The following is a 26927-nucleotide window of genomic DNA, read 5'->3' as shown; positions in this document are numbered from 1 at the left end:
GGTCAGGCATTATGGTAGATGTCCCCACAATGATATGAAAACAGAATTGTGTGTGAGTGTGTGCGTGTCGGACAGTAAAGTGTTAACGTGTTGCAGTGAGTTCTGGGATATCGGATGGCTTTACTGACACTCGGGCTGAAACTGGAGCTGAAATTTGAACCATAATTCAGTTTAAAGGTGGAGAAGGAGCTGGAGGTGAGAGCAGTGCTGGGAGGGACAGAGATCTGAGCCTCCTCTTCACTGAAGGAGCAGCTGCACAGAGCATGCTGAGGCCCACGTTCCTCCTACGTGGAAGCTTCTGGAAATGTTTAAAGCTGCTGATCCTTAGTCAGCAGTGAGCGTCTGTGATATCATCAAGTCATCAGCACATTTAAAAACAACACGGGGCGACCAAGAGCGGCAAAACAACGAGGCAAAGGAAAGAAAATCAGCAAAGCTCAGATTATAAAGCAGCACACCTGTGTGTGTGTGTGTGTGTGTGTGTGTGTGACCAGAGTTTGAACCCATAACTTCACCATCATCTTTTTAAACATCTCACAAGAAGAGTTCATCTGACAGTCACACACACACACGGGTAATGATCTGTTAGATCGCTCCATCCATGCCCTGTATTGATCGTAGTATTGATCGGTCCAGGCGGCTGATCGTCTCTGTCCACAAACGCGCTCCACTTACAGCTGATTACCTCACACACACACACACACACAGAAACGTGCTTACTGCTCTTCTGGGGACCTCACATACACTTGTGTTCATATCCTGAGGAATTAAACTTGTCACCATTTTCATTCATTGGACTGGTTTCAGTGGAGCCTCCCATGCTTCCAGAGACAAACCCGAGCAGCTTCAGGTAGTCCTGCAGGTCTCTTCATCACTGAGAAAAATCTCTGTTCCACCAGGAGCTGGAGAACGAGCGAGAACCTCAGCAGGTGTTTGTGAGAACACGATCAGAAATATCAGGAGTACCAACGCTGCTCTGCAGCTTCAACTAATAAAGGCTGATCACTCAGAGCTGCGTTTTTTTATGTGGAAAAGTTTCATCAGAACTTTCTGAGATCCTTTCGACTTTGTGAGAACCTGTGACTAAAACTAACTCTGGAAACACCACCTGTGCAGGTGTTTGTCTACCAGCTACACCTGTTAGCTTCCTCACGGGGTGGTCTGAGCTCCAGTACTGATGTCCTCCGAGCTCCACGCCAGCCGACTAAACTGATCACAAAGCGCATGTTTCTGTGAAGCACTACATTGCTCTTTATTATCAATATTTCTGAAAAAAAAAAAGGAGCGTCATACACACACATACTTGTATTTGTGTCTCTGTGAGCACCCTCAGTGTCTTACTGCCTTCCCTGAACCATAAATCGAAGCCTCCTCCTCGGGGTTGAGGAAAGAATCCAACGCTGAATCACCAAACCTGCAGTTCCTCTAATGTCCACTGGAGGCTTTATTTAGACAGTGCATCTTCCTGTTGGTCCTCACAGTGGAACAAAAACTAACCGTTGCAGGTTGATGTGCCATCACACAGTCTGGCCAGCAGCCGTCTGATTGGACGCTTCCATTGAATCAACCTCATAAATCTCAATTTAGAAATTTAGAGAAACTTTATCGATCTGCTACTCTGTGGCCAAACAGTGTGTGATCGACAGATAGCCCTGTGTGTGTGTGTGTGTGTGTGTGTGTGTGTGTGTGTGTTTGTGTGCGTGTGTGTGTTTGTGTGTGTGTGCGTGTGTGCGTGTGTGTGTGTGTTTGTGTGTGTGTGATTGAGGGTTTCCAGCATTTCAGCCCCCAAATAATTTGCTTTCTTTTCTCATCAATACTCACACACACACTCTGTTTTCCCTGCTCAGCTGATCCACTCTGCAGTGCTTTGACTCCTGGATCCGGCTAAAGGACAACAGGAAACTACTGAAGGATTCCTGGAACACCGGGATGTTCTTCAAGGAGCGCAGCCCTGTTGGAAGCTCCTTCTTTAAAGGTCTACAGTTGAATAACAAACCAACAACACTTTAAGGCTGATAATTTCATCAGGTTTCCTTGAATCTCCTCAAGAACCCATAATAGTGCACAGGTGTGTTTCCATACCCTCAGCGACTCGTGCAAACTACTGAAGAACCCAAAAGCTCACATATGAATCCTTCTGGCCTCACTGTAAACAAACTGTAAATTTCCAGATTGTTTTATTTTATTTTATATTTATTGTCCTCCTTGTATATACTCATTCACTGTATATAAAGTTCTGTCTCTCTCTCTCGTTTTTTCTTTGCACATTCGTGGAGCGTATCAGGTCACATTTCACTGCGTGTTATACCTGTATAACCATGCACGTGACAAACAAAGAATCTTGAATCTTGAATTGAAAGCTTCTCAAGGACCAAACTGAACCCTGCTGTTGATCCTTGGATCATCATTTATTATATTTTCCTGGAATTTACTCGAAGATCTCCAGAATCTTCAGGAATCAGTACAAGAGGGACCAGGATGCACTGAAAGTAATACAAAACACAGGATACCTGCAAACATCTAAAAGGACACCTGGAAAGGGCTTCAGGTTCAAGCAGTAGCGGTTTTTGATATGGGCAACATGGGCGGGGCGGCAGGCTGAAGCAGCATCTAATAACCAACTCGCAAAATAAAACAAAATAAAAACAAACCAACAAACACGAAAACAACAGACATCATGATACAGACTTATAATTTGCACTGATGGTTTTTTGAAATTCTATAAAGTGAGCGCGCGAGCCCTCGGTGCACCTGCTCGCTGCTGAAGTCAAAGTAAACTTTATTGTCATCTCCGCTACAGTACACTATATATAGAGATGAGACGACGAGGCTCCAGTTACAGCAGTGCAAGTAAACAAACAATAAATATAAGAAGAGTAAGAAAATAAATATGAACTTTAGGACCAGGGGTAAAGGGATCAATAACAATTTAATATTTAGAATTTACAGTTTGATGATTTAAAGTCTCACACAACCCGTCGAAAGGGGAGGGCCTGGCTGCTTGCAAATAGAGCACATTTCATTCATAATGTTGTAAATCCAAGATCGTTTTGTATTCATGATTTGAATCCTGGGTTGTGCGAAATCCCAGAAATAAACCCTAGAGAAAGTGAATCTGTGAACTAAGGTGTAGGTCTATTAGGTTATGTTGTGGTGATCCTCGGGTTGAGGGATGGGTGTTCATACTGGAGTGCAAAATTAAAACCAATGGAAGATGGAAGTTCAAAGCCATCAGGTGCAAAAGATACAGGTAAACAGATGTGTCATTGGATTGCATTTATATAGCGCTTTTCTAGACACTCAAAAGGCTTTACAATGCCACTATTCATTCACACACTGGTGGAGGCAGCTACAGTTGTAGCCACAGCTGCCCTGGGGCAGACTGACAGAAGCGAGGCTGCCATATCGCGCCATCGGCCCCTCTGGCCAACACTAGTACGTGGTAAGGTAAGGTGTCTTGCCCAAGGACACAACGACCAGGAAAGACAGAGCAGGGGCTCGAACCGGCGACCTTCCGGTTACAGATGAGCTTCCCAACCCCCTGAGCCGCGGTCGCCCATAAATATAAAATAATGGAAGGTCATGTATCCTGAAACAATTAGAATCAGAATACTTTATTAATTCCTAAGGAAATTATGTGGGTTACAGTTGCTCCAAGAAGAAATGGTAAAAAATAGTAACAGTAACAGACTAAACTCCAAACAATACATGATGTTACAGATTTTACACATTTAAGAAATAGCACTAATAAATGCAGGTCACTCAATTATAAATATCAAGGACTAACAGAGGTGATTATAAAGAAATATCAAGAAAATTGACAAGAATATTACAGAGTAGAAAAGAGCGTGTGTAAAAAGGGTGTAACTATTGCAGTGTTTACAGTGTGTTAGATGGATGAGCTGTACAGGGAGATGGCCAAAGGCAGGAATGACTTCCTGTGTCATTCAGTGGTGCTTTTTGGTAATCTCAGTCTCCCACGAGACTATCCAGCACGTCATGGAGTGGGTGGGAGCAACATTATCGGCCTTGTGGATCAGTTTATTTAGTCTGTTGGCATCTGTGACCCTCAACCTGCTGCTGGAGCAGAAGGAGTGTTCGCCCACGGCGCCAAACAGGCTAGGACCGCCATGAAGTCATGAAGAACTTTAATAATACTGTTTGCTTAAAGAAAACGTTAACATATTTAAACGATTCCTTCTATGTGCTGTTAAAAAATGGTGAAATAAAAAGTGTCATACAGGCTTTTACAAGTCAACAAGTGCAAAAGAAGAGGACTGTTGGTCACCCTAGCTTAGGCACATACTGTGTTGCGGTCTGTCGGCTTCCTGGTGGAGCCGGCGTGCTCCTGTGTCGGGTTTGAGGTGCAGCAGTAACGACCACCTCAAGGACCACCCAGACCCTGCCTTTGCTTTAGGACAGGGGTGTCCAACTCCAGGCCTCGAGGGCCAGTGTCCTGCAGGTTTTAGATCTCACCCTGGGTCAGCACACCTGAGTCACATCATTAGTTCATTACCAGGTCTCTGGAGAGCTTTCATTTAGCCATTTAAATCAGCTGGATGAGGGGCACATCTAAAACCTGCAGGACACTGGCCCTCGAGGCCTGGAGTTGGACACCCCTGATTAAGACAATCATCTTGTCAGGCTCTTTGTCCAGCAGCACCTGAACACATCACTGGAAGCACTGTCTCTGCCCCTCCCTCCCATTCATTTGAATACATTGCACTACAGCTCCCCGGATCTACCCCCACCATTATATGTACTGTTTATCCGCCACCTAAGCCAAATAAGGATTTTTTAAATGAATTTTCTGCTCTTCTCACTCATTTCTCTGTACTTTCTCCTAATCTGATAATTGTTGGTGACTTCAATATTCATATGGACAATGACAAAATCCCTCTTTCCAGAGATTTTACCTCCTGCCTGGAAAGTTTTGGGTTTCTACAGTACATAAAGTTTTCTACTCATCTAAAGGTCATATCTTGGATTTGGTCTGTTGTTGTGGCCTTACCCCCACCCATTGTAAAGCCACATTGTTTCTCCAGTCTGATCATATGTTTATTTCTTTTAATGCAAACTCCCACAGTGGGCTCCCCTTAAACATTGAACGGTCTCATTTTCCAGTTCAGCACCATGGTTTACCCCCGACCTGCGTCACCTTAAAGCTAAAGGACGCCAACTCGAACGTCTATTCAAGAAAACTGGACTTAGTATTGTTACAGCTGTGGCCATAAGAACACTGTGTGGACTGTTTTGTTCTGTGTCTCTTTACTGTGCTTAAGACTCTTTGCAGGTCCCTCCCCTAATGAAGAGTAGTGAGCAGCTGATTGGACCGTGGAACACGTGACCGTGTTCAAAAAGCCGCTCTGACAGCTCCCGCCGGAGAGAGAGAGAGAGAGGAGTAGTTTGACAGCCGACGCGGTCCTGACCCTGGTTTCCAGCCTATACTTTTGCTGTGTATGTGTGTGAGCGTGCTCTGTGAGAGCCGCTCCGGGTGTATTAACTTAGTGCTGAGGCACCCATAGACTGAAGCGGAAGGGGTGAGCCGCCTTTTTCTTTGGAACAGTTTTCTCCTGTTTTCCGGGTTAGGGAGCGAGGGTTAGTATTGTTATTTGTTTGTTCTGTTTCTTTCTTAGGGTTTAGTTAGTTTTCTCTGGTGGGACTTAGTTGGTTTTGTTTATTATTTTGGCCTGGGTTCACCCTGGAGCTATGCTTCATTTTATTATTATTTATTACCTTCAATAAAATCACCTTTTTTACTCGCAACTGGTTTTGGATGTTTGGCTTGGGAATCAGGGCGGGGATTTGTCTCTCTCTCCTCCAACCCTTATGTGCGTCTCTACACGCCTAGACTAGGGGCGTAACATAAATGGGGGCTCGTCCCTTTTCGTTCGTGTGATTGGTTCGTTTCCCTTTTGCGTTTGCGGTGGGGGGAAACGTTGTGGAGGGTGTGGGAAGACGTTTCATTCGTCTATGCGGTAGGCATGAGTTTTGCGGGTCTGGAGTGCGCGGATGCGGTTAGTGGTCTGCAGTTTTTCTTTTTTGCTTTGCTCGTGATGTCGTTTGACATGGATGATTTTGCGCAACAGCCCTCCATTGAAATGTTGGAGCGGTGCACAAAAGCAGATTTGTTAGTAGTGGCTAATTTATTCAATGTGAATGTTCCTAAGAAGGCGGAAATTAAACAATGTTTGATAGAGAAAGTGGTGGACAGGGGAGTGTTTGGGAGGCAGAAAACTTCGCCGAGTGGGTCTGGGAGTTTGGAGACGGCAGTGGGGGCGGAAGCTGCTGGGGCCGTCCCGAAACCTACCAAGGGGCGGATGACGTCGGGGGTGGAAGCTCCTGTCGCCGTTCAATCTCCTAAATTTGACCCGACTGGCCAGGTTGCGGCGGGTTTGGTGACGGATGATCTCAAGCTTGCCCTTCGCTTGAAGGAGGTGGAGCTGGAGGCTAAGGCTAAGGAAGTCGAACTCATGCATCTCCGCATACGAGCTATGGAGCTGGATCCTTCTCAAGCGAAAGACGCTGTTCCCGTCCGTGTAAGTACACTCCCCGACACTTCCATCGTAGACCAGTTTAACGCTAGCAAGCAGGTTGTTTTGGTGCCTCCTTTTAGGGAGGGAGAGGTTGATTCCTATTTGTTGATGAGTTGATTCCACTGCTTTTGAGCGCATCGCAACCACTTTAAAATGGCCAAAGGATGTCTGGAGTCTGTTGTTGCAATGCAAATTAGTACCACTACACAATGTGTTTCTTCAATCGACGCTCGTTTCGGGCGCGATCAGTTGCCAGTGCCCGGAGTTGCAATGATTCTGGGGAATGACTTAGCGAACGGGAAAGTGTTTTCTATCCCGAGAGTGGTTGAGAATCCTGTGCCTGATACTTTGTTATCTGACCCTGCCGCTGAGCGCTCCCCCTCTGTTTTTCCTGCCTGCGCTGTAACTCGCGCGCACAAGTGCAAGTATGGTGATGTTGATTTGTCTGATTCTTTTCTCTGCGCTGGTGGTGAGCCGGAGTCTGGATCTAAAACCTGTGACCCGCTGACGGGCGACTCTGAGGCAATGCTGTCTATTAGCCCATCAGTGACATCTCAACTGCCTTTGGGAGTTAACAAAAAGGATTTTGTTTTGGCACAACACAGTGACCCGACTCTTGTGGGTTGTTTTTCAGCTGCCAACTCTAGTGACCAGTACCCTCGTGTTTATAGTGTTGAGGATGATGTGTTGATGCGTACCTGGTATCCGCCTACAGCTGGTGATCTGGGCTGGAATGTGTTTCAGCAGGTTCTGGTGCCTCAACAGTACCGACACAAAGTTCTTAGTCTTGCCCATGACAGCTTTTCTGGACATTTAGGTATTAGAAAAACCTACCACCGCATTCTGCGTCATTTCTTTTGGCCAGGATTGAAGAATGACGTTGCTAAGTATTGTCGTTCTCGTCACACCTGTCAGATTAGTGGTAAGCCTAACCAAGTCATTCCACCCGCTCCATTACACCCTATTCCAGTTTTAGGGGAACCTTTTGAACACATACTCATCGACTGCGTTGGTCCACTTCTTAAAACAAAATCGGGCCACCAGTACCTCTTGACTTTGATGTGCGTTGCTACACGTTTTCCCGAGGCAATTCCATTGCGCACCCTTAAGGTTAAACCAGTTGTTAAGGCGTTGGTGAACTTCTTTTCTACTTTCGGGTTACCAAAAGTGGTCCAAACCGACCAAGGCTCTAATGTCATGTTTAAGATTTTTGCTCAAGTTTTGCAATCACTTGGCATTAAACATCAGAAATCTAGTGCCTATCATCCGGAGTCGCAAAGTGCGCTCGAGCGGTTTCATCAGACATTGAAATCTATGATGCGGAAATTTTGCCTTGAGTCTGGAAAGGAGTGGGATGAGGGGTTATTTCAAAAATTCTTGAAAAAGTAACCATAATAGAATAGAATTAGAATAGAATTCAACTTTATTGTCATTGCACATGCACAGGTACAGGGCAACGAAATGCAGTAGCAATGCAATAACCTCTATGAACAATTTCAATCTGGTTTCCGCCCCAATCATAGCACAGAAACTGTTTTGTTAAGGATTACCAATGACCTTCTGATGGCAGCTGATTCTGGTCTCCTATCCATCTTCATCCTTCTTGATCTTAGTGCGGCGTTTGATACCATTTCTCACAATATTCTCCTGAACCGGTTAGCATCCATTGGCATTAGTCACACCCCCGTTGCCTGGTTCACCTCATATCTCTCAGACGGCACTCAGTTTATCCAATTTAAATCACACTCTTCAAGTCTCTATCCTGTTTTCCCCTCCACTCAGGTTAAAAGTTTGGGTGTCTTACTTGACAGTACTCTTTCATTCCAGTCTCACATTAATTACATAACACGGTCTGCATACTTCCACTTACGTAATATTAACCGACTCCATCACTTCCTTCCTCCCCATGCTGCTGCCATCCTTGTCCATAGTCTTATTACGTCCCGTATTGATTACTACAGTTCCCTCCTATTTGGTCTGCCTAAAAGGTTCCTTCATAAACTCCAACTTCTTCAAAACTCTGCAGCTCGGGTCATAACTTGCACTCCGTCATATTACAACAGTTCTTCAGCAGCTTCGCTGGTTGCCTATAAAAGCCAGGATAAACTTTAAAATCTTACTTCTCACGTATAAGTGTATCCATAAATCTGCTCCTTCCTATTTGTGTGACCTGCTCCATATCACCACTGTCTCCCGCCCTCTCAGATCCTCATCTGCTGTTCATCTTACTGTTCCTTCCGCTCATCTCATCACTATGGGACACAGAGCCTTCAGTCGCTCTGCACCTCGGCTCTGGAACTCTCTATAAGAAATATAGACTCTCTTCCCGCATTTAAGTCACAGCTCAAAACACATCTGTTCAAACTGGCTTATTCGCTTTAGTGCTGATTTTAATCTGTTGTCAAGTTCTGTTTTGCAATTTTAACTTATTTTATGACTAATGCTCCTTTTATTAATTTTGTTCTTTGTAAAATGGTAAACGGCCTATATTTGTAAGGTGACCATGGGTTTCTGAAAGGTATCCTCAAATAAAACATGTTATTATTATCACACATGAAAGCCTTGGAGAGGAGGATGGCGCGGTTTCTGTTCTGAAACTTAAAAGTTATGATACTCATATTTTTTTGTAAACCCCACCTTTGGATGTTTTCCTGCGAGCTGCTCGGATTCAAACGACGCCTGTAACATTTCACAGCGGCGGTCCCCTCGCCGTGTATCACTGTGGGGGACGAGGACCCTACAATCCTCCAGCTAAGTTTGACTTCTCCGTGAGTTTCCCTTTGATGACTCGCACTGTTAGAGCTGCACGACGGTTATTTTGGGCACAGACGCACAGAGGTTAGCCTTCATAGACTATGGGCACATTTACTGTAAACCGACACACGGGCCAGTGTTTAAGGTTAAAGGTCGGAGAGCTGCAGTCAGCTGAGACTGACGGAGTCAGCTGATGACGACACGCGTCCCACTGAAGACGTCCAGATGAGCACAAGACTTTTTCAGGATCATTTACAGTCATTTAAGATACCTTTATTAGTCCCACACATGGGAAATTTGTTGTTAAGGCTGCCGACCATTGCCAGCGCCATCTTACCCTTCTGACCTTACATACATTACACAAACATCACATGGGGAAGACAGGTCAGAGAGGTATAACAATGGAAAATGCACAACATGAGGAAAGACAAGGAGACAAAAATAACTCCCCTAGACTGACCTCCAACAGGGAGATCAGTTTGAGAACAGAAAAAAAAAAACCTCAGCACATGAATCATCACATCTCACAACATAGAAGACATGAGCTTCGAAGGCGTTTGGAGGGGGTGAGTGTAGGTCTGTGTCAGTGTACATGCGTATGTGTGTGTGTTCAACCAAGAGAAAGTGTCCCTTCACCCGATTAGGCAAAAGTCAGTCTTCGGTCGATGTGGGTGGCCTTAAATGAGGAGGGAGAAAGTCATAACACAGTCTTGTTATCTAAGGGAGAATTGTTATTCCCGTCAGCTTTTGCCTTGAGCATCCAACTGGCGCCACATGAAATGAAGATGGTAGCTGTTTTGGTTAGTGCGAACAAACTGCTTCAAATTTTACAGTTGGTCTAATGTCCGTCACTGGTCACAAGTCTGGAGCCGTGAGCCTCTCCACGATGTTATCCATCCATGCCGAGATGTTATCCATTTTGCTCATAGGGCATGAGTGTTCACGACAGCCGTGAGCCTCTCCGAGATGTTGTCAGATGTTGTCAGTCGGTCTCAGTACTCACAGCAGCCCAAACTTCTCCAAGATGTCATTCGTGCTGCACCTGATGAGCCCATTCTGAGAAGCCACAGCTCGCTCCATCTTTCCAATCAACAAAGCAGGCAGCCTTGTGGGGATTTGAACAGCCGTTTCCGCTTTCTTTATCCTTCAATAAGCCGGGGCCAATCAGCAAGAACCCTGTTATCATGGTTCCAAAAAGGTGTCTTCAATGTCTTGTCACGGGCTCTCCCGAACCCAGGCTTCTCGTCGAGGGTGTCAATTGCATTCAGGGACCAGTTGATCAAATCCATAATTCTTTAGGTTTTTAGAGAACAAGTCTGGGAGACTCTCTTAGGGTTAGAGAATAAGCGAGACTATACAAAAGACATGAGAAGCCAAGCAGGAAAGATAAGTGAGAGGGAGAAGGAGAAAGTGCGACCGCCTCCGTCAAGAGCCAAAAGCAGTTTGGTTGTCAATGGTGACCTCGCAGCCCGAGCTCACCATTGACAACACTGCAGCTGCTACGATGGGTGTTTACGCCATCGGCCATGTTATGTGCATGCCTCCTCCCAGCTACTGCAGAACGAGCTGAGCCAGCGGGCCGTCTTCACTGAACTGTGTTTACATCATTCACACTAACCAATCACACCCTGCTGCTGTCTCACGTTTGGCCACTAGATGTCACTGAAACGCAGCTCTCAGCGTGTGACTCTAGAGGGCGCAGTTGAGCAGTGGCAGGTTTAATCAAACAAACAGTAACATTTCAGTAAATTTGTATAAATATTAATCTGCACATTCACGGATATTTCTCCTGTAGCTGTAGATTTCAAACAGTCAAAATTTAAAAATAAAGGTTCACATCCTCACTTTTTATTCTACAAACTCACATTTACAACATTCTGACCTTCACGGTTAACGAAGGATAACGAGCGAGGCGCCTCTGTGACAGCATAGCGGCACTTCGTGTTCTGGGGGAACAACCGGCTCGAGGAAATTGGCTGCGACGCCCACTGTGGATTACCCTGACGGTAAGTAAGCTCCGCCTTCCTTCCTATCATCGGTGGCATCAGAACTGATCTCACGTGCATGCTCGCACCAACTTCATTGAGGAAGCTCCTCATTAGAAATAACTGCAGATATGGTTCTGGTGCATGAGCAGCGGGTCAGCATCATCAGGGTTCCACGGGGAGACACGAGAGCAGTGGCGACGCTCCGAGTCCTTCAGTGAGTGAGTGTTCGGTTTTATTCCAGCTCTCTGCAGCTAACGGCCCTCTGAAGCAAAACTTTTGGACTTACAGCAACCTTTGACCTGAGGAGGACGGGAAGTGCTGTCGCTGCTTTAGAAGCACTTCCTGTGTGAACACGATAAAAACCCTACAGAAAAGCCTGCAGTGCTTCTCTGAGGACGGAGATGCCTCAGAGGTCACATGATGAAGCCAGACCAAGTAAACATCAGATCACTGATCAGATTAAATCAGTCGCCAGACTCCAGGACTTTCCAGGTCCTTAAAAGGACCTTGAAGAAGTTCCAGGCGTGCCTGGGCATGGCGAAGTTCTTCTGCGACTGAAACATCAAACTTAAAATGAAAAACACGAAACATTAAATGAGCAGGTGAGAATCGGAGATCATTCCATCCACGGCACCGCGGCGTCCTCCTCAGGCCTCCAGCTGCCACTGCTGTGTCTGCGAGCCATCGCATATCGCCATGGAGACGTAACCTTTCTGTCCTATTGGCTGGGAGACAGCTGCAAGACACTGACCGACAGAGACCTGGTAGATCCGGTTGGACTTCTACAGGAAACACAGAAGGACACGTGACACTGACTCCTCCTCCTGATGACAGTAAACCCCACCCACACTGTGAGGACTGTGTGTCTCACCCCCAGGCTCCACTGCTGCGACCCCCCCGAGCCGTGACACTTCATCAGCCTCGGGGGGTCAAAGGTCCTGACCTCTGACACGTCCAGACACAGCAGACCTGCCAGGATCAGCTGACCCTCCTCGTCGTACGCCCAGTCCTGCACACGTAAAGGGTTAAAGGTTAAAGGTCACGGTGAAGACAGACGCTTTTATTGTGATAAACAATTGTGTTTATTAAAAACGTGCGGTCAGCGAAGTCGCTGACTCGTTTATGAAGCCGTGACGTGCAGGTCGGGACAGTCCGCATCTTCAGGGGCGGAGCCCAGCAAAGACTCGAAGCCTGATTGGATAGAGGTGTGTGAGAAACAACCTTCAGCTGACCTCTGGGCTTTGAAACATCATTGGAGTCACAGAGGCTTTTCATTGGCTAATGACTCGTCAATCATAGGTCGTTAGCGAATGACTGCGAGCCTTTACTGTCACGTCTGCTGTGAAGATGTTACCATGGTTACATCTATATTTTACGTTTGTGTAAACGTGTACTTTAGCTCCGCCCGTGCCGCCACCAGGAATCACAAATCTCTGCGGTGATTCGGTAAACCGATGTTGCGTGTGGTCATGTGATCGGCTCACCTGCTCGGGGTCTTGGGGGTCACACGGTCGCAGAACGACGGCGCCGCCCTTCTGACTGACCCGGCCCTGGGCTACCAGACAGCGTCCGATGGCGAGGTTCCGTAGCTGGAAGATGGCGGACACAGAGGACGGAAACATGAAGGTAGTTCATGTGACAGGGGGCAGACACGAACGTGTGGTGAGTTAAGGTACCCGTCCTCGCTGCAGGACTTTGGGCCGCTTCAGGCCCTTGTTGATGAACAGCGGCTGCTGCTTGTTGCCGTTGGCGGCGGTCTGCATCTCAGGGTAGACTGTGTCCAGGTACCAGCTGAATGAGTGGCACTGCAGCCGCTTCCTCAACGCCACGCGCTCGCCGATGTCGCCGTAACTCCGGTTGCGCAGCTCTGGACGCAAAGAGAGATACTGCTCCTGATTGGATGAGAGAGGCACAGGAAATGAGGCCACCGTGCCGGCATCCAGAGAGTGCGCACGTGTTTGTGTGTGTGTTTACCTTGTACCCGTCCATCCACACGTGTGCCAGCCGCAGGGAATTATGGGCCATGGTGTCATGGCCGCCCGGCGAGCCATAGGGCCGCCGTTTCCTGAAGATATGGCCAACCCTGGAGCACGGGATGATGAAGAGCTGACCACCGCACATCCAGATCTGAGCGAGACAGCGAGAAGGTGTAGCAGCAGCTGCTCTCCCCTCTTCCCACCACTTCCTCTCTATGCGCTAAGCTAACTGCTAACTGAGAGAAATGTGCGACTGCTCCTTTAATGACCCCTTCACTGACCGTCAGTAAAACAGAGTCTCACCCTGAAGGAGATTTCCAGGTTCTCTCCCCCCCAGATGTCCATGCCGGCGTCGTATTGGCCGAGCTCGTTAAAGTACTTCCTGTTCATAGCGAACAGCCCGCCTGCCATGGTGGGGGACCTGAGGGGGAGCAGAGCAAGGGGGGAGGAGTTAGAGGTCAGACCAAAACTGTACCTCGAGGCTGTTAAGACATCACCTGATGGGTCCGGAAGCTCCCTCAGGCCCGCGGAGCTCGGAGGGGGGCACGGGGTCCCACTTGAAGTGCAGCCCCCAGTTGAAGCCGCCCCTGACGATGGGGGAGGGCGAGTAGGCGAGCGTGTCGGCGGAGATGATGTCGATGACGGGGCAGACGACAGTGCGGCGGTCCTTCTGGATGGGCGCCAGCAGCGGCTGCAGCCATGCCTGGTTCACCTCGCAGTGGCTGTCCAGGAACACGAGCACCTCACCTGGACGCGCACACAGGTGAATCAGACTGCGATCTGACCTAACCTGATCAGAAGGCCCCGCCCCCTCAGAGGCTTGTGAAGGCTCCTAAAAACACTGAACACTGAATTCAAAGCTTAACAGGTGAGACCAAATACTTCTGTCCACATGGTTACAGAGCTGTGCAAAAGTCTTGAGCCGCCTGTCATTTCCTTATAGTTTTCCTGTATTTTTGAAGTGCTCTTGAGCAACAGATCTCTGGCTTTCTGGAGCTCTTTCTCATCTTTGGCTGCTTTTCCTTGTTCCGGAACATCCTTCAGGAAGCTCGGCGAACTATTCCTGAGGGTCCAGAGATGACACAGAGCTGCTCAGAAGGATGACGCTCTGTCCCCAAACACTGGTTTTACACGTGTATGTGCAGACGTTGATTCTGACTGATTTACACGCACGTTTACACGTTTCAATAAATCGCTGCACATTTTTCTCATTTAAAAATATGAGGGGAGGCTCGAGACTTGTGCACAGACCTGTGCGCATACAACACCAGACTCTGGCTTTCATACGGTTATTGGAGGAAGAGAGAGAGTAGGGCTGAACGATTATGGAAAATAATCTAATTGCGATTTTTTGCCCCAATATTGCGATTGCGATGCGATATGCGATTATTTTTTAAGGTCTTTGTCTTCTGTATTATTAAACAAAGACAAGCAATACATCATATAGTATGGCCAATACTATATTACATTAATTTTAAACTGTTCTTTCCTGGAAGACAGACCTCTGTTATGATGACATGAGGTGATGCATGAATTGATGACTGACATTTTTATTTAACTTCTTCAATCACAACAGTATATTTGAACATACACAATAGTTTATTTTTAGCTTACAAACATCTGAGCATAAAGTGCTGACAAGGAACCCTGGTGTAAACATTAAAATGAAAGTCAGTACAATGTGCAGATTGCAGAAATATACATAAAAAAAATCAGTGGCTTTACCACACTCAGTTTTTGACATCTGTGAACTACTAGACAGTCATTCAATTAAAAAATAATATTAAATAAATAAAACTAATAAATAAAAAATACACACATCTTACTGATCTCTGCAGTCAGTAACATTACACATAAAGTGCAAACATAATAGCAATTGTATAAACACACACACAAACACGCCTTTAAAGTTTAAAGGCGTGAAATTGGACGGTCTAGTTCTGATTAGCGTCACCGCTGTCTCGGTGGAGTTTAATAAACTCGGCCGTCTGCTTCTTGCTATCTAAAATATAACCAGACACTGGTGTAAATTCTCGACTGTCTCATACTTCTGTTTAATCAGTTTTCTGTTTGACGTTTAGTCAGCTGTGTGAAAACCAAGGAGGAACCCACCCGGGGGATTAATAAAGTTTTATTTTATCTAATCTAATAACTTTAATCTCAGCCAAACCGATTTACTCACGAACAAACAAAACACTGAAAAAAGCCCAACAATAACATTTTTAGGTTGTCTAAGTGACTTATATATCACGTTTAACCCGAGCAGCGAAACTCCGCGGTGATCTGAAAATGATGTGCCGGGAGTTGTGCCGTTCTCGGCCGCATCAGTAACCCTCGAGCTCCCGGCTAGCTGTCGAGCTGGTGGGTAGCAGACGCCTCTGAAAACGTCGAAGCACTTTTGCAAATATGGGATATCTTGATAAACCGAGCAGATATTTGATGTTTACACAGCTACTTTCTCGCCTGAAAATATGTTAAAAGTTTATTTTGTGACCCAGAAAGATTAGTATGAGTAATTTTAAAACTTAGTAGCGGCCGCCATTGCTGGAAACTGGAGTTTGGCTGGGCCGCGCTATGAATTCTGGGATATGGTAGTAATTCGGACAGCCTTCGGCGCGTCGCTGTGACGTAATCGGTCTACAAATGCGGCCTCAGGAGGATGCAGCCCATGAATTTGGACATGTCCAGAGTATAATCGCAGCCTTTGCGGTTAGAAAATTGCACTTGATCATGTCGCGATATTATCGCAAATGCGATATATCGTTCAGCCCTAAGAGAGAGGCCTAAAGAGGTAAAGGAGGGTTCTTCGTCCTCCAGGAAACAAGAACAGAGCAAGGAAAGCAGGTGACGAGGAGGCACCTGTAGCGTGTGAGGCTCCAATCATGCGTCCTCTGATGAGTCCTTCCCTCCTCTGGTTCCTCACTAGATGGACTTTTCCCTGAAACTCCGCCCTGACGTAGCGGTCCAGCTCGTCCTTCAGCTCCTCTGCACACAAACAAAAATCCGCCATGAGCCACGGGCCAAGCCCCGCACCAATCGAATTGCAGCAACTGGTTCGCGATTACCCAGCTCGCTGTGGTCGTCCACCAGGATGATCTCGTGCAGCAGGTAGGGCGGCGTGCGGTCCAGCACGCTGTGCACGGTCCTGAGCAGGGCGGAGAGCGCCTCGTTGAAGAAACAGATTACGACGCTGGCAGAAGGTAGAGCCACAGGATAGGACTTCTCCCGACACCTGAGAGAGAGGCATCATGGGTAAACAACAGGGCTCGCCTACACATCGCACGACGCCACAGCGAGTTGCAGGTACACGTGACTACAGTCGGCTTCAGGTGATCCGGACAGTGACCTCAGAACAACCGCCGGGTCACCGCCGACACCTGCACGCTGCTACGGGGCGCTTCACGTTTTTATGGTCGTTACACCTGAACGAGCTCACTCTACAGAAAACACAAAGTTAACTCAGATTTACTGGAAGACAGAGACACAAAGGCCCCAGTCAGCTTCTTACTGGGTGTCTCTGGTGTCGGGCAACTGGCGGTGGAAGCCCAGCCTGTTGGAGATGAGGACGTTGAAGGCGTGACGGTGGTAGCCGCTGTCCCGAACCTCTTGATCCGCCTCGTTGAAGATCATCCCTGCAGACGGACACAGAGGCTGACACATCACATCATCTCTCACACACACACACACACACACACACACACACACACACACACACACACACACACACACACACACACCCCTTTAATTTAATTCCTTTAATTTTAAATATGTTTATATTGTCTATTCTGTAAAATAGTCAGATCGTCTATTCTCATTTAACTCACTTAATGTACAGAATTCACCTGCTTGCTGCTACTGCTGCACATTCACCTAATGTATGTGTGTAATATATATATATATATATATATATATATAATGTTCTTCCTCTACCCCCCCATTTTTGCACAAGTTGAGGAGCGTGTCAGGTTACATTTTGCTGTGTGTTACACTTGTATAACTATGCATGTGACAAGTAAAGAACCTTGAACACACTGAGGTGTTAATCGTGACATCATCAGAGACTTGGCCCTGCCCCCATTTGCCAGTTATCATTCATTTAGTCTGACAGACCTCTGGTTTACAAAGACTCTGAAAACAGGTCATCACTGACACGCTCTCAGGCCCCACCCCTTACTCCACCCATCACTGCCGCTCTCCCAGCAGTACCTGAACGCACCACGGGCACTCACCCATCTCTGGTGAAAGCTCCACTCCATTACTTGGCAGCAGAGGCCGACGCCCCCCTCTACGATCGGCCACACCTCCAGTGATTGGCTGCCCGAGGTGCCTCATGGGAGTCCTGCCACGGTCAGGCTCCGCCCCCATGGAAAAATACAGGAAGAGCAGGAAGGACCAGGTGGCCGAGGTGACGAGGCAGCCATAACAGAAGTACCGCAGCGTGACAGTGGTCATGGCGGGCGAGCAAGCATGGCCTTACATTACACTGTAGTGAGACAAAGAGAGAGTTCATCAGTCACAGACTGTGTCCCAATCCAGCGACCGCACGCTTTGTAGTGTGCATGTGGAGAACGATTACGTCACAGCGATGCGACGAAGAGTGTCCCAATACAAAGTGTACTCCAAATGCGGTCGACAAATGCACCCTTCATTTGCCCAAATTAGAAGTGTGGCCCGGTGTACACTTCGGGGTACCATATATCCCACAATTCATAGCGCGGCGGTGGGTGTGGACATTTTGTTCGGAAAAAAACGGCGGATGGCTGAAGCAGAGCGGCCGAAGAGCAAACTTTTAAAAATAAGTACTGAATATTATGTCACTTATTTATGCGCAAATGTTTAATAATGAAGATCATTAAAACATGACTGTTGGCCACATGCCGGCAAAGTTATGTGACATTAGTGACGTTTGTACTAACTTGGTTTTAAAGCCTTTACTTTAAAATATACGCCGTTCAATAGTCGACCTTAATCTGACAGAGAATCTGATGATTTTGTGGATAATTAAAGTCAGTCATATATCCACAAACACAACAAGCTGAAAGTCAGTGATGCTGCTCGGTTTGCAGTCCTGAACATCACGGCACAAGCAGGATTCACTGCACTGTTAATGTTAGCTGTGTTATATTGCTGCCTCTGTTCGGTGGTGTCGAGCCAAACGCACTTTAACGTGTGTTTGAACGAGCTGACGGTTCACTCGTTAAGCTGAAAGAAAGATGCTTTAATCACAGCAGTCACATTGTAATGCAAGTCACATAATTTGTGTGGCATGTTATTGAATGCAGAACAGCTGATTGTTCTGTAAAAAGTTTGAAATGGTTATAAAAAAAAAGGTAAATGGCTGCAAATAACTTGTGCGTATGATTTTAAAATTGACAATTTATATTTGCATTTAAAGTTATGAAATATGATTCATTAAACATGTTTGTGGTTGTCACATATACATATATGACTGTGTGGCCACTACCAGCTCCACCACCATCATCAAGTTTGCTGACGACACCGTCGTGGTGGGCCTGATCTCTGATAACAACGAGACGGCCTACCTGAAGGAGATTAGGAATCTGGAGAACTGGTGCCAGAGGAACAACCTCCTTCTAAACGTCAGTAAGACAAAGGAGCTGATAGTGGACTTCAGCACTAAGCAGGAGAGGAACTACCAGACCCCCGTCATCAACGAGTGCCCAGTGGAGAGAGTGGACAGCTTCAAATACCTCGGAGTTCACATCACGCAGGACCTGTCATGGTCCTGTCACATCAACACCGTGGTGAAAAAGGCCCGTCAGCGTCTCTACCACCTCAGACGCTTGAGAGACTTCCAACTGCCCTCCAAGGTGCTCAGGAACTTTTACTCGTGCACCATAGAGAGCATCCTGACGGGAAACATCTTAACCTGGTTCGGGAACAGCACCATGCAGGACAGACGAGCTCTACAGAGGGTTGTGCGGTCAGCTGAGCGCACCATCCGCTCCGAGCTCCCTGACCTGCACTCAATCTACAGCAGGCGGTGCTGGACCAAGGCCAGGAAGATGGTGAAGGACCTCAGCCATCCCAACAACAGACTGTTCTCTCTGCTGAGGTCAGGAAAGCGATTCCGCTCCCTGAAGACCAACACAGAGAGACTGAGGAGGAGCTTCTTCCCGCAGGCGATACGGTCTCTCAATCACACCACCACACAGTACTGACCCACACATACAGTTCTTACACACACACTGGACATTCTGGACTTTGGTTTTGCACAACACTGGACACTATATTCTTCATTTCCGGTTAATACTTGTACAGCTGCTGTTATTGTGTATATATTTATTTATATTTCTTCATACATTCTTATATAGTTCTATATTGTGTATTTTGTTGTACAGTTATTTTATTTTCAACTTTAATTTATATATTTATCTTTATCTTATTCTTCCCAGTTAAATTTACCCTTCATTCTAATTTGTGTTGTACAGTTATTTCATTTTTAACCTTAATTTATATTTTATTCCTTCCTAGTTAAATTTACCCTTTTTAATTTTTCATATTTATTTCCTATCTTATTCATAGCCTTTTCCTTTTTTGTTTTCTTTAGGTCACGAGCAGTTGTCCAAGCATTTCACTACATATCGTACTGTGTATGACTGTGTACGTGACAAATAAAATTTGAATTTGAATTTGTTACAGAAAAAATATCACTTTTTCTACTCTGATTTTATGTTTTCTGTCTGATTTTAGGTCAATTGTGTTAATACAGTATGTCAGAATGAAAACATGACTGTAAATTCAGACACGTGAGGCAGTGCTGAAAAGGATGATACCAAACGAGGCAAAGTAAATCGTTTTTAAAGGTGAAATGTAGAGGAAACATCAAAAGTAGTTAAAATGTCCAATTATACCCTGGATCCCAGAGGTTACAAAAAATAATAAAATAAAAATTTAAGTAACGCAATAGTTACTTTTCAAGTAATTACTTACTTTTAGAATCTTGTAACTCAGTTACTACCTCAGTTACCTTTTTGAAGTAGTAACTAGTAACTATAATTAATTACTTTTTCAAAGTAACTTGGCCAACACTGGGGGTCAGAGGTCACAGCCTGAACCTCCAATCAGCTCTCAGGTCGACTGATCACAAGGTTAATCAATTTTCAATGAGTAACCTGGAACTGCTGCTGGCGTCAGCACACCTGAGGACAGGTGTCCTGTGTCGGCAGCTCAATCATTCACCTGAACTCGTGACTGACACAGACAGAAGAGCAGCTCCGACCAGAGTACATTCAGAAATCCTCTGATTTAAGGGGCTCAAACACACACTCCTCCACACTGAAAGTTCGGCTTCAGCTCACCTGTTAGAGACTATGCGCACACACGCGCGCACAGTGAGAAGCAACTGACCCGAGCTCACCTTTAGTCATCCTACTGCTTCACAGAGGCTCCATCTGTCCGTGCGGCTCTCTGGGCTTCAGCAGCAGGAGGTGCAGCGGCTCCCAACGCGAGCCACAGCAGCACAGTGTCCGATAATGGAAGCCGCTCTCTTGGCCCCGCTAGCCGAGCACGGAGGCTGAGAGTAGCGTTAGCAGCTCGCTGTGACCCTGAAGTTCTCTCCGTGGATTTTACACGGCGTCCCACGCGGTATACTCACCGGCACACTGAGCTGCTTGCTCGGCGGCACTCTGGCCGACGGTCAGCCTGCTGGTCAGTTAGCCGCTGAGGCTAAAGTGAGCCGCAGAGAAAACAGAGACACGTGACTTCCGCTCTGCTCCTTCACCATAAGACACACCGCTGCCAAAGAAAAGGCTGTGAACGCTTTCAAAGTAAAACAGGCTGTATCCCAATTCAGGGTCTGCAGCCTTAAAGTACGCCGCCTTAACGGTCCACAAGGGCCGCGTACTCAAAGCCCGCTAAGGCATGCGAAATGGGATGGTCTAGCCTCCATCGCGTCACAATCTTTTGTCCATTTGTTTGTTTTTATATGAGCTTTGTGTGATTTGATAAGCTTCTGAGGCTGAGACCACAGGACTGTAAAAACATGATTGTTGGGCTTCATTTCTGTACTGAACAGTGTTGGTCAAGTTACTTGAAAAAAGTAATCAGTAACTAATTACTGATTACTTCCCCCCAAAAGTAATCCCGTTACTTTACTGATTACTTATTTTCAAAAGTAATTAATTACTTAGTTACTTTTTAAAAACACGATTTACAACCTGAATAGGTGATAAAGCGATAGATCTCTCAGCCTGGGGCTGGGATGGTCAGTTTGGTAAAGTAAATCCGTTGGGCATCTTTGTTTGCCTTTAGACAACAATTCTGATGGCAAAAGAGCCAAACGGGACAGGCAAAAAAACCCAATTCTACTTTTTCTGCATAATCCATCATACAAAATGTAATCAAATGGAAAAGTCTCTTTTTAAAACTTGTTTTATTAGTTTTAATCTTTAAACTTTATGCATCAAGCAAAAATGTAATTATATGCAACATTCACTGACTGGAAGAAATTTGTTTAACATTTAAACCTATTTTCTGCACATTCCAGCACATAATTTTTTTTTTTTTTTTGTGTTTACACTCAGTCTTTCAAATAGATGCAAGTAAAACACAGCAGAAAATAAATAAAATCAAAGACTCAGCGGTCCTGTTGCTCTGTTTTCACCTGTAAAGTAGGAGTAGGGTAGGCGGAGGTTTACCCTGGTGCAGGTGTGCTGCAGCGGTCAGTGGAAGGATACGGCAGTTTCTCTGTGAATTTCCCATTACGTGGTAGCACACAGAGCTTGCTTGGAAGGTTAGGGGGTTTTTTCCGCTGTAAAAAGAAGTTTTCTTCCCACGCACAACGCTAATGGACGCTAATGTTTTTGTCACTTTTTATGGAATCAAACGTAAAGTAAGGTCAGTACTTCCACGCTTTAAACGCTGCACGCTCATACTCTCTCCGTACTGGATATATGATCCACTGTTGAGCTGCACACAGCTGTTATCACGAACGTAGCACTTGCTTACATGAGACATTCTCGCAAAAAAATCACGGTTTTAGTAACGCAGTAACGCAGCGTTCCTACGGGAAAGTAAAGGTAATCTAATTACCGTTTTTGCAATAGTAATCCCTTACTTTACTCGTTACTTGAAAAAAGTAATCGGATTACAGTAACGCGTTACAAGTAACGCGTTACTGCCCATCTCTGGTACTGAACAGTCATTTTAGGATTAGCTAGTAAATAACAATTAGCTAATGTTGTTCATGAGACTAAAGTCATCTCACTTTGGTAATGTAAATATAATATGGCCAATATTATAATTAGTATTTATCATTATTAGTTATTACAGCAGTGAACATGAATCTCTGTCAAATACTGAGCTTCAGTAAAGATTCAAGTTGCAGTTATTTATGTTTCCTATCACCTTAAATCTTCACTCAAAGACAAGTATCTTTGACAGTGTATATACAGATGTGTTATATATAAGAGACAAATATGGTTCGTTTAACTCATTCACTGCCAGCCATTGGCAGTGAATGAGTTAAACCCATTGACTCATTCACTGCCATTGACGGCTATAGACGTCAATGGCAGTGAATGAGTTAATATGTTGGCATTACTAAAATTGGCTCAATGCTTACAAATATGTGTAAAAAGCAAATGTACGAGCTGTGGTAACTATGTCTGATAGAATGAAGAGTAGACTGATATATGAAATATTCCTTTATTGGGTGAGAAAATCAGACCATGTCATAACTGCTGTAAGTCACACAGAATAGATATCAGAGCCTTAAACAGGCTGACTTCTGCTAAATGGGTCAAACTGGGCAGAAAGTCTACAAACACATAACATCCTTATAGAATATGATGTAACACTATAGATCAACTTAGCTCAGAATATATAAAGCATATAAACAGTTACAGCAATATGATGCAACAAACACAGCAGCTACTGATCCAAAATACTCAAAGCTTCATAGAACTGAAACCAACATTTATTTTAGCTCCATTCTGCTGCTGATACAAACTTTAGGCTTCTGAACATTAAACTTGTTGCTGCCTTTCATAGTGTGTAACTTGAAGGCCCTGAGTACTCTGAGTACTTTCTCCCACACTGAAAACACTGGGATGATCACATTATTTGAACATTACCTAATAAGACTGATTCAGGACTGATTTAAACTTTCCTAGCAGTCCTTCACAAACAGGGAACAGTCTGTCTATTCTCTCCATCTGTCAGCTGCTGCTGGATCTTCCTCCTCCTCTTCCTCACACACTGCTGAGTTTGTCCTGGTGGATCATCAGGACATCAAGACTGGCCCCGTAGCCAGTCTTGTTAATGATCTCACTGAGGGGGTTCAGGCCTATGCAGAACAGCAGTGGGGACAGAGCATCTCCTTGGTAGATCCCGCACTTGATGGTGACTTGTGCTATGGGCTTGGAGTTGGCCTCTAGTGTTGTACGCCACATCCCCATTGAGTTCCTGATGAAATGTCTGTGAAGGTTCTCAGTCATCCAGTTCTGCGGCTGCGAGGTGGTTGGTGCCTGTCGTGGTGGTAATCCCCGAACCAAATGGTGGACACCAGAGGTGAAGGGAGCCACCAGGCTGAAGAAGGAGTCTTATCGGGCTTGGTTAGCCTGTGGGACTTCGGAGGCAGCTGACAGGTACCGACAGGTCAAGCGGAATGCGCCTCGGGCAGTGGCTGAAGCAAAAACTCGGGTGTTGGAGGAGTTTGGAGAGGCCATGGAAAAAGACTTTTGGACTGCCTCGAAAAGATTCTGGCAAAGCAGCCAAAAACTGTTGGACCTCCGACTAGTTGCCAGTGATCTTACCAATGCAACTTATAATGGACATAAGGCGTTACCTCCATTCCTGTCTGGGATACCAGCTAACCTTTGTCGGACCCGGGCCCCAGCCTCACGGCGAAAGCGTTTCAGATGCCGGGGCAAACATAGCGGTCTACTCGTGAAACTTAAGGCATACGTGGTGCGCTCTTCCCCGGCTCCTTGGAACGAACGTGGATCTGTACCTTGTCATGCCTTTTATCCGTGCTCTCCGGAGCCCAGCTGTGAAAGATTTTCCCTCATCTTCGTCGGCGCGGTGCGAACCTACAGAACTTGTGGCCGCTGCGTCGGGTCTCGCTGTCAGCCACGAACACGCTGACCTCCACCAGGTTTGGATTGGTGAACACTAGATCGCTGAGTAATAAAACTTTTATTTTAAGGGATTTATTTATAACCTAAGGACTGGATTTCCTCTGTATAACTGAGACATGGTTGAGGGCCGGTGAGTCCAGCGTTTTCACAGATCTCTTACCTGATGACTGCTGCTTTTTAAACTCTCCTCGAATATCAGGCAGAGGAGGACTAGTGGTTGTTTTTAAGAAGCAGTATAAATGTAAACCACTGCCATTATCAACCTCACCTAGTAGCTTTGAACTGAGCATGTTTGAGCTAGGTCGCTCTCACACAGTGCTCTGTGCTGTGGTTTACAGACTCCGCAAATACAATAAGGAGGTCTTAAATGACTTTTCTGATCTGTTGGCTGAAATTATGCCAAAATATGATCATGGCATATGGCAAAGGACTTTTTAAATCTTATTGACTCTTTTGATCTTGTGCAACCTGTGTCTGTGCCTACACAAAAATATGGGCACACGTTGGACCTTGTTTTAACTCACAATTTACCTGTCTCTAACTTTAGAGGTTTGTGATGTTGTAGGGTCAGACCATAGGCCTGTCTTGTTTGAGGTTTTCCTTCCTTGTACCAAAGTTAATCTTCCTCCTGTTGCTGCTAGGAGTTGTCGTATTTTTAACCCTTCCTCTGCTGGACAGTTCTCTATTGTTTTTAATCAGAACGGCGGCCTTCCTGATTTCATATGCAATGATACAGAAGAGCTGAGTACGTGGTTTTACTCTGTCTGCCAAACTGCTTTAGATTCAGTGGCCCCCTTTAAGCTTAGGCAAGTAAAAGCCAAATCTGAACCCTGGCTGAATGAAGACACCCGGGCTGCCAGAAGAAAGTGTAGGAGAGCTGAACGTAAATGGAAGAAGGATCAACTTCAGGTGTCATACCAAATGTTACAAGACTACTGGAATTCTTACCAGAAAATTGTAAAAGATGCTAAGAGGAAACATTTTGCTGCTATTATTCAGGCAAATTGTCGTAAGCCTCATGTCTTATTTAGGACTATTGACATGGTCCTTCATGCTCCACAGACTGTTGGTGTCGAGTCCTCTCAGGAAATTTGTGAAAACTTCCTGCACTTTTTTATTGATAAAGTGCTATCTGTCAAAGCGCAGACTTCCCAGTCCGTTCTCGACCCTTCTACCCCTGTCCCTAGTTCTGCTGTCTTTGACAGGTTCGAGCCAGTTTCCTTGCTCTGCCTGCAGGAGTTGGTTGCTCACATGAAGCCCTCAGGTTCCCCTTATGATGCTCTCCCTCCTCGATTTTTCAAAGAGGTTTTTCTCACTATAGCATCAGCTGTACAATCCATTGTAAATAGTAGTCTGTCCTCTGGTGTTGTACCTGTCAATCTCAAACATGCGGTGATTCAGCCTCTACTCAAGAAACCTGCTCTTGATCCTGATATTATTGCGAATTACAGACCTATTTCCAAACTGCCTTTTATCTCAAAGATTCTTGAAAAGGTAGTTTACAAGCAATTAATGTCCTTCCTAGAAGAACACGGTATTTTAGAAGTTTTCCAATCTGGTTTTAAAGCTTTACATAGTACCGAATCTGCCCTTTTAAGAGTTTTTAATGATGTGTTTTTGGCAAATGACTCAGGTGACTGTGTTATTATCGTGCTGTTAGATTTAACTGCTGCTTTTGATACAGTGGATCATAATATTTTAATCTCCCGTTTAGAGCAGTTGGTGGGTATGCGGAGTACCGCACTGCAGTGGCTCAGATCCTATTTGGCAGAGCGAACTTTCTCTGTGAAACTCGGGGAGTTTGTATCCTCTGCTGCTTCTCTTCAATGTGGGGTCCCACAGGGTTCAGTTTTAGGCCCGCTTCTTTTCTCTATATCTCCGACCCCTTGGGTCTATTTTCAGGAAACATGGGATTTCTTTCCACTGCTACGTCGATGACTCCCAGATTTATTTCCCACTTAAAAAGATAAATGGCTTCTCAGTAGACCCGCTGCTCAGATGCCTTGATGAAATAAAGGCCTGGATGGCTTTGAACTTTTTACATTTTAATGAACAGAAAACAGAAGTGATGGTTTTTGGTGGCGCTTCTGAGGCCACTATTATAGATCTTGGTTCACTGGCACAGTATGTTAAACCAGTCATCACTAATCTGGGAGTTAAAATAGAGGCAAATCTTAAACTTGAAAGCCAGGTCAGAGCTGTTGTAAGATCTAGCTTTTTTCATTTGAAGGAATTAGCCAAAATAAAACCCATCTTATCGAAACAGCATTTTGAGACAGTAATCCATGCCTTTGTTACTTCTAGGCTGGATTATTGTAACGCACTTTATTTTGGGGTTAGTGATGCGTCCATTAGTAACAACAATCAGCGAAGACTAGTAAGAACAACTAGTAAGTACTAGTAACAAGTGAAAACCAGCGATGACTAGTAACAACAAGTAACAACAACCAGCGACAACTAGTAAGAACTACTAGTAAAAACCAGCAACGACTAGTAACAACTGTTACGGATTCAAATATTGGGGATGGATACAAGAGGAAAAACCACAATAACAACACTGGTCCGGCCGGG

The 26927-nt window shown here is 45.6% G+C and overlaps 1 protein-coding gene across 1 annotated transcript; it reads right to left on the bottom strand.

Annotated features, from left to right (window-relative positions):
- Positions 1–9541: 9541 nt before the first annotated feature.
- Positions 9542–21009, bottom strand: galnt11 (UDP-N-acetyl-alpha-D-galactosamine:polypeptide N-acetylgalactosaminyltransferase 11 (GalNAc-T11)). Its single transcript, XM_082546804.1, has 12 exons — positions 20636–21009; positions 17484–17737; positions 16763–16886; positions 16320–16486; positions 16114–16239; positions 13752–14001; positions 13558–13675; positions 13253–13405; positions 12955–13170; positions 12763–12867; positions 12150–12287; positions 9542–12060 (listed from the first exon to the last, which is right to left on the bottom strand). Exons 2-12 carry the CDS (start codon positions 17704–17706, stop codon positions 11926–11928), a joined length of 1755 nt encoding a protein of 584 aa, XP_082402930.1. The 5' UTR covers positions 17707–17737; positions 20636–21009; the 3' UTR covers positions 9542–11925.
- Positions 21010–26927: the final 5918 nt, after the last annotated feature.

Source organism: Aulonocara stuartgranti (genome assembly GCF_965226115.1).
Source record: "Aulonocara stuartgranti genome assembly, chromosome: 9".
Taxonomy (NCBI): Eukaryota; Metazoa; Chordata; class Actinopteri; order Cichliformes; family Cichlidae; genus Aulonocara; species Aulonocara stuartgranti.
The sequence above is the reverse complement of the archived record's forward strand: the minus strand, read 5'-3'. Positions and strand labels throughout refer to the sequence as shown.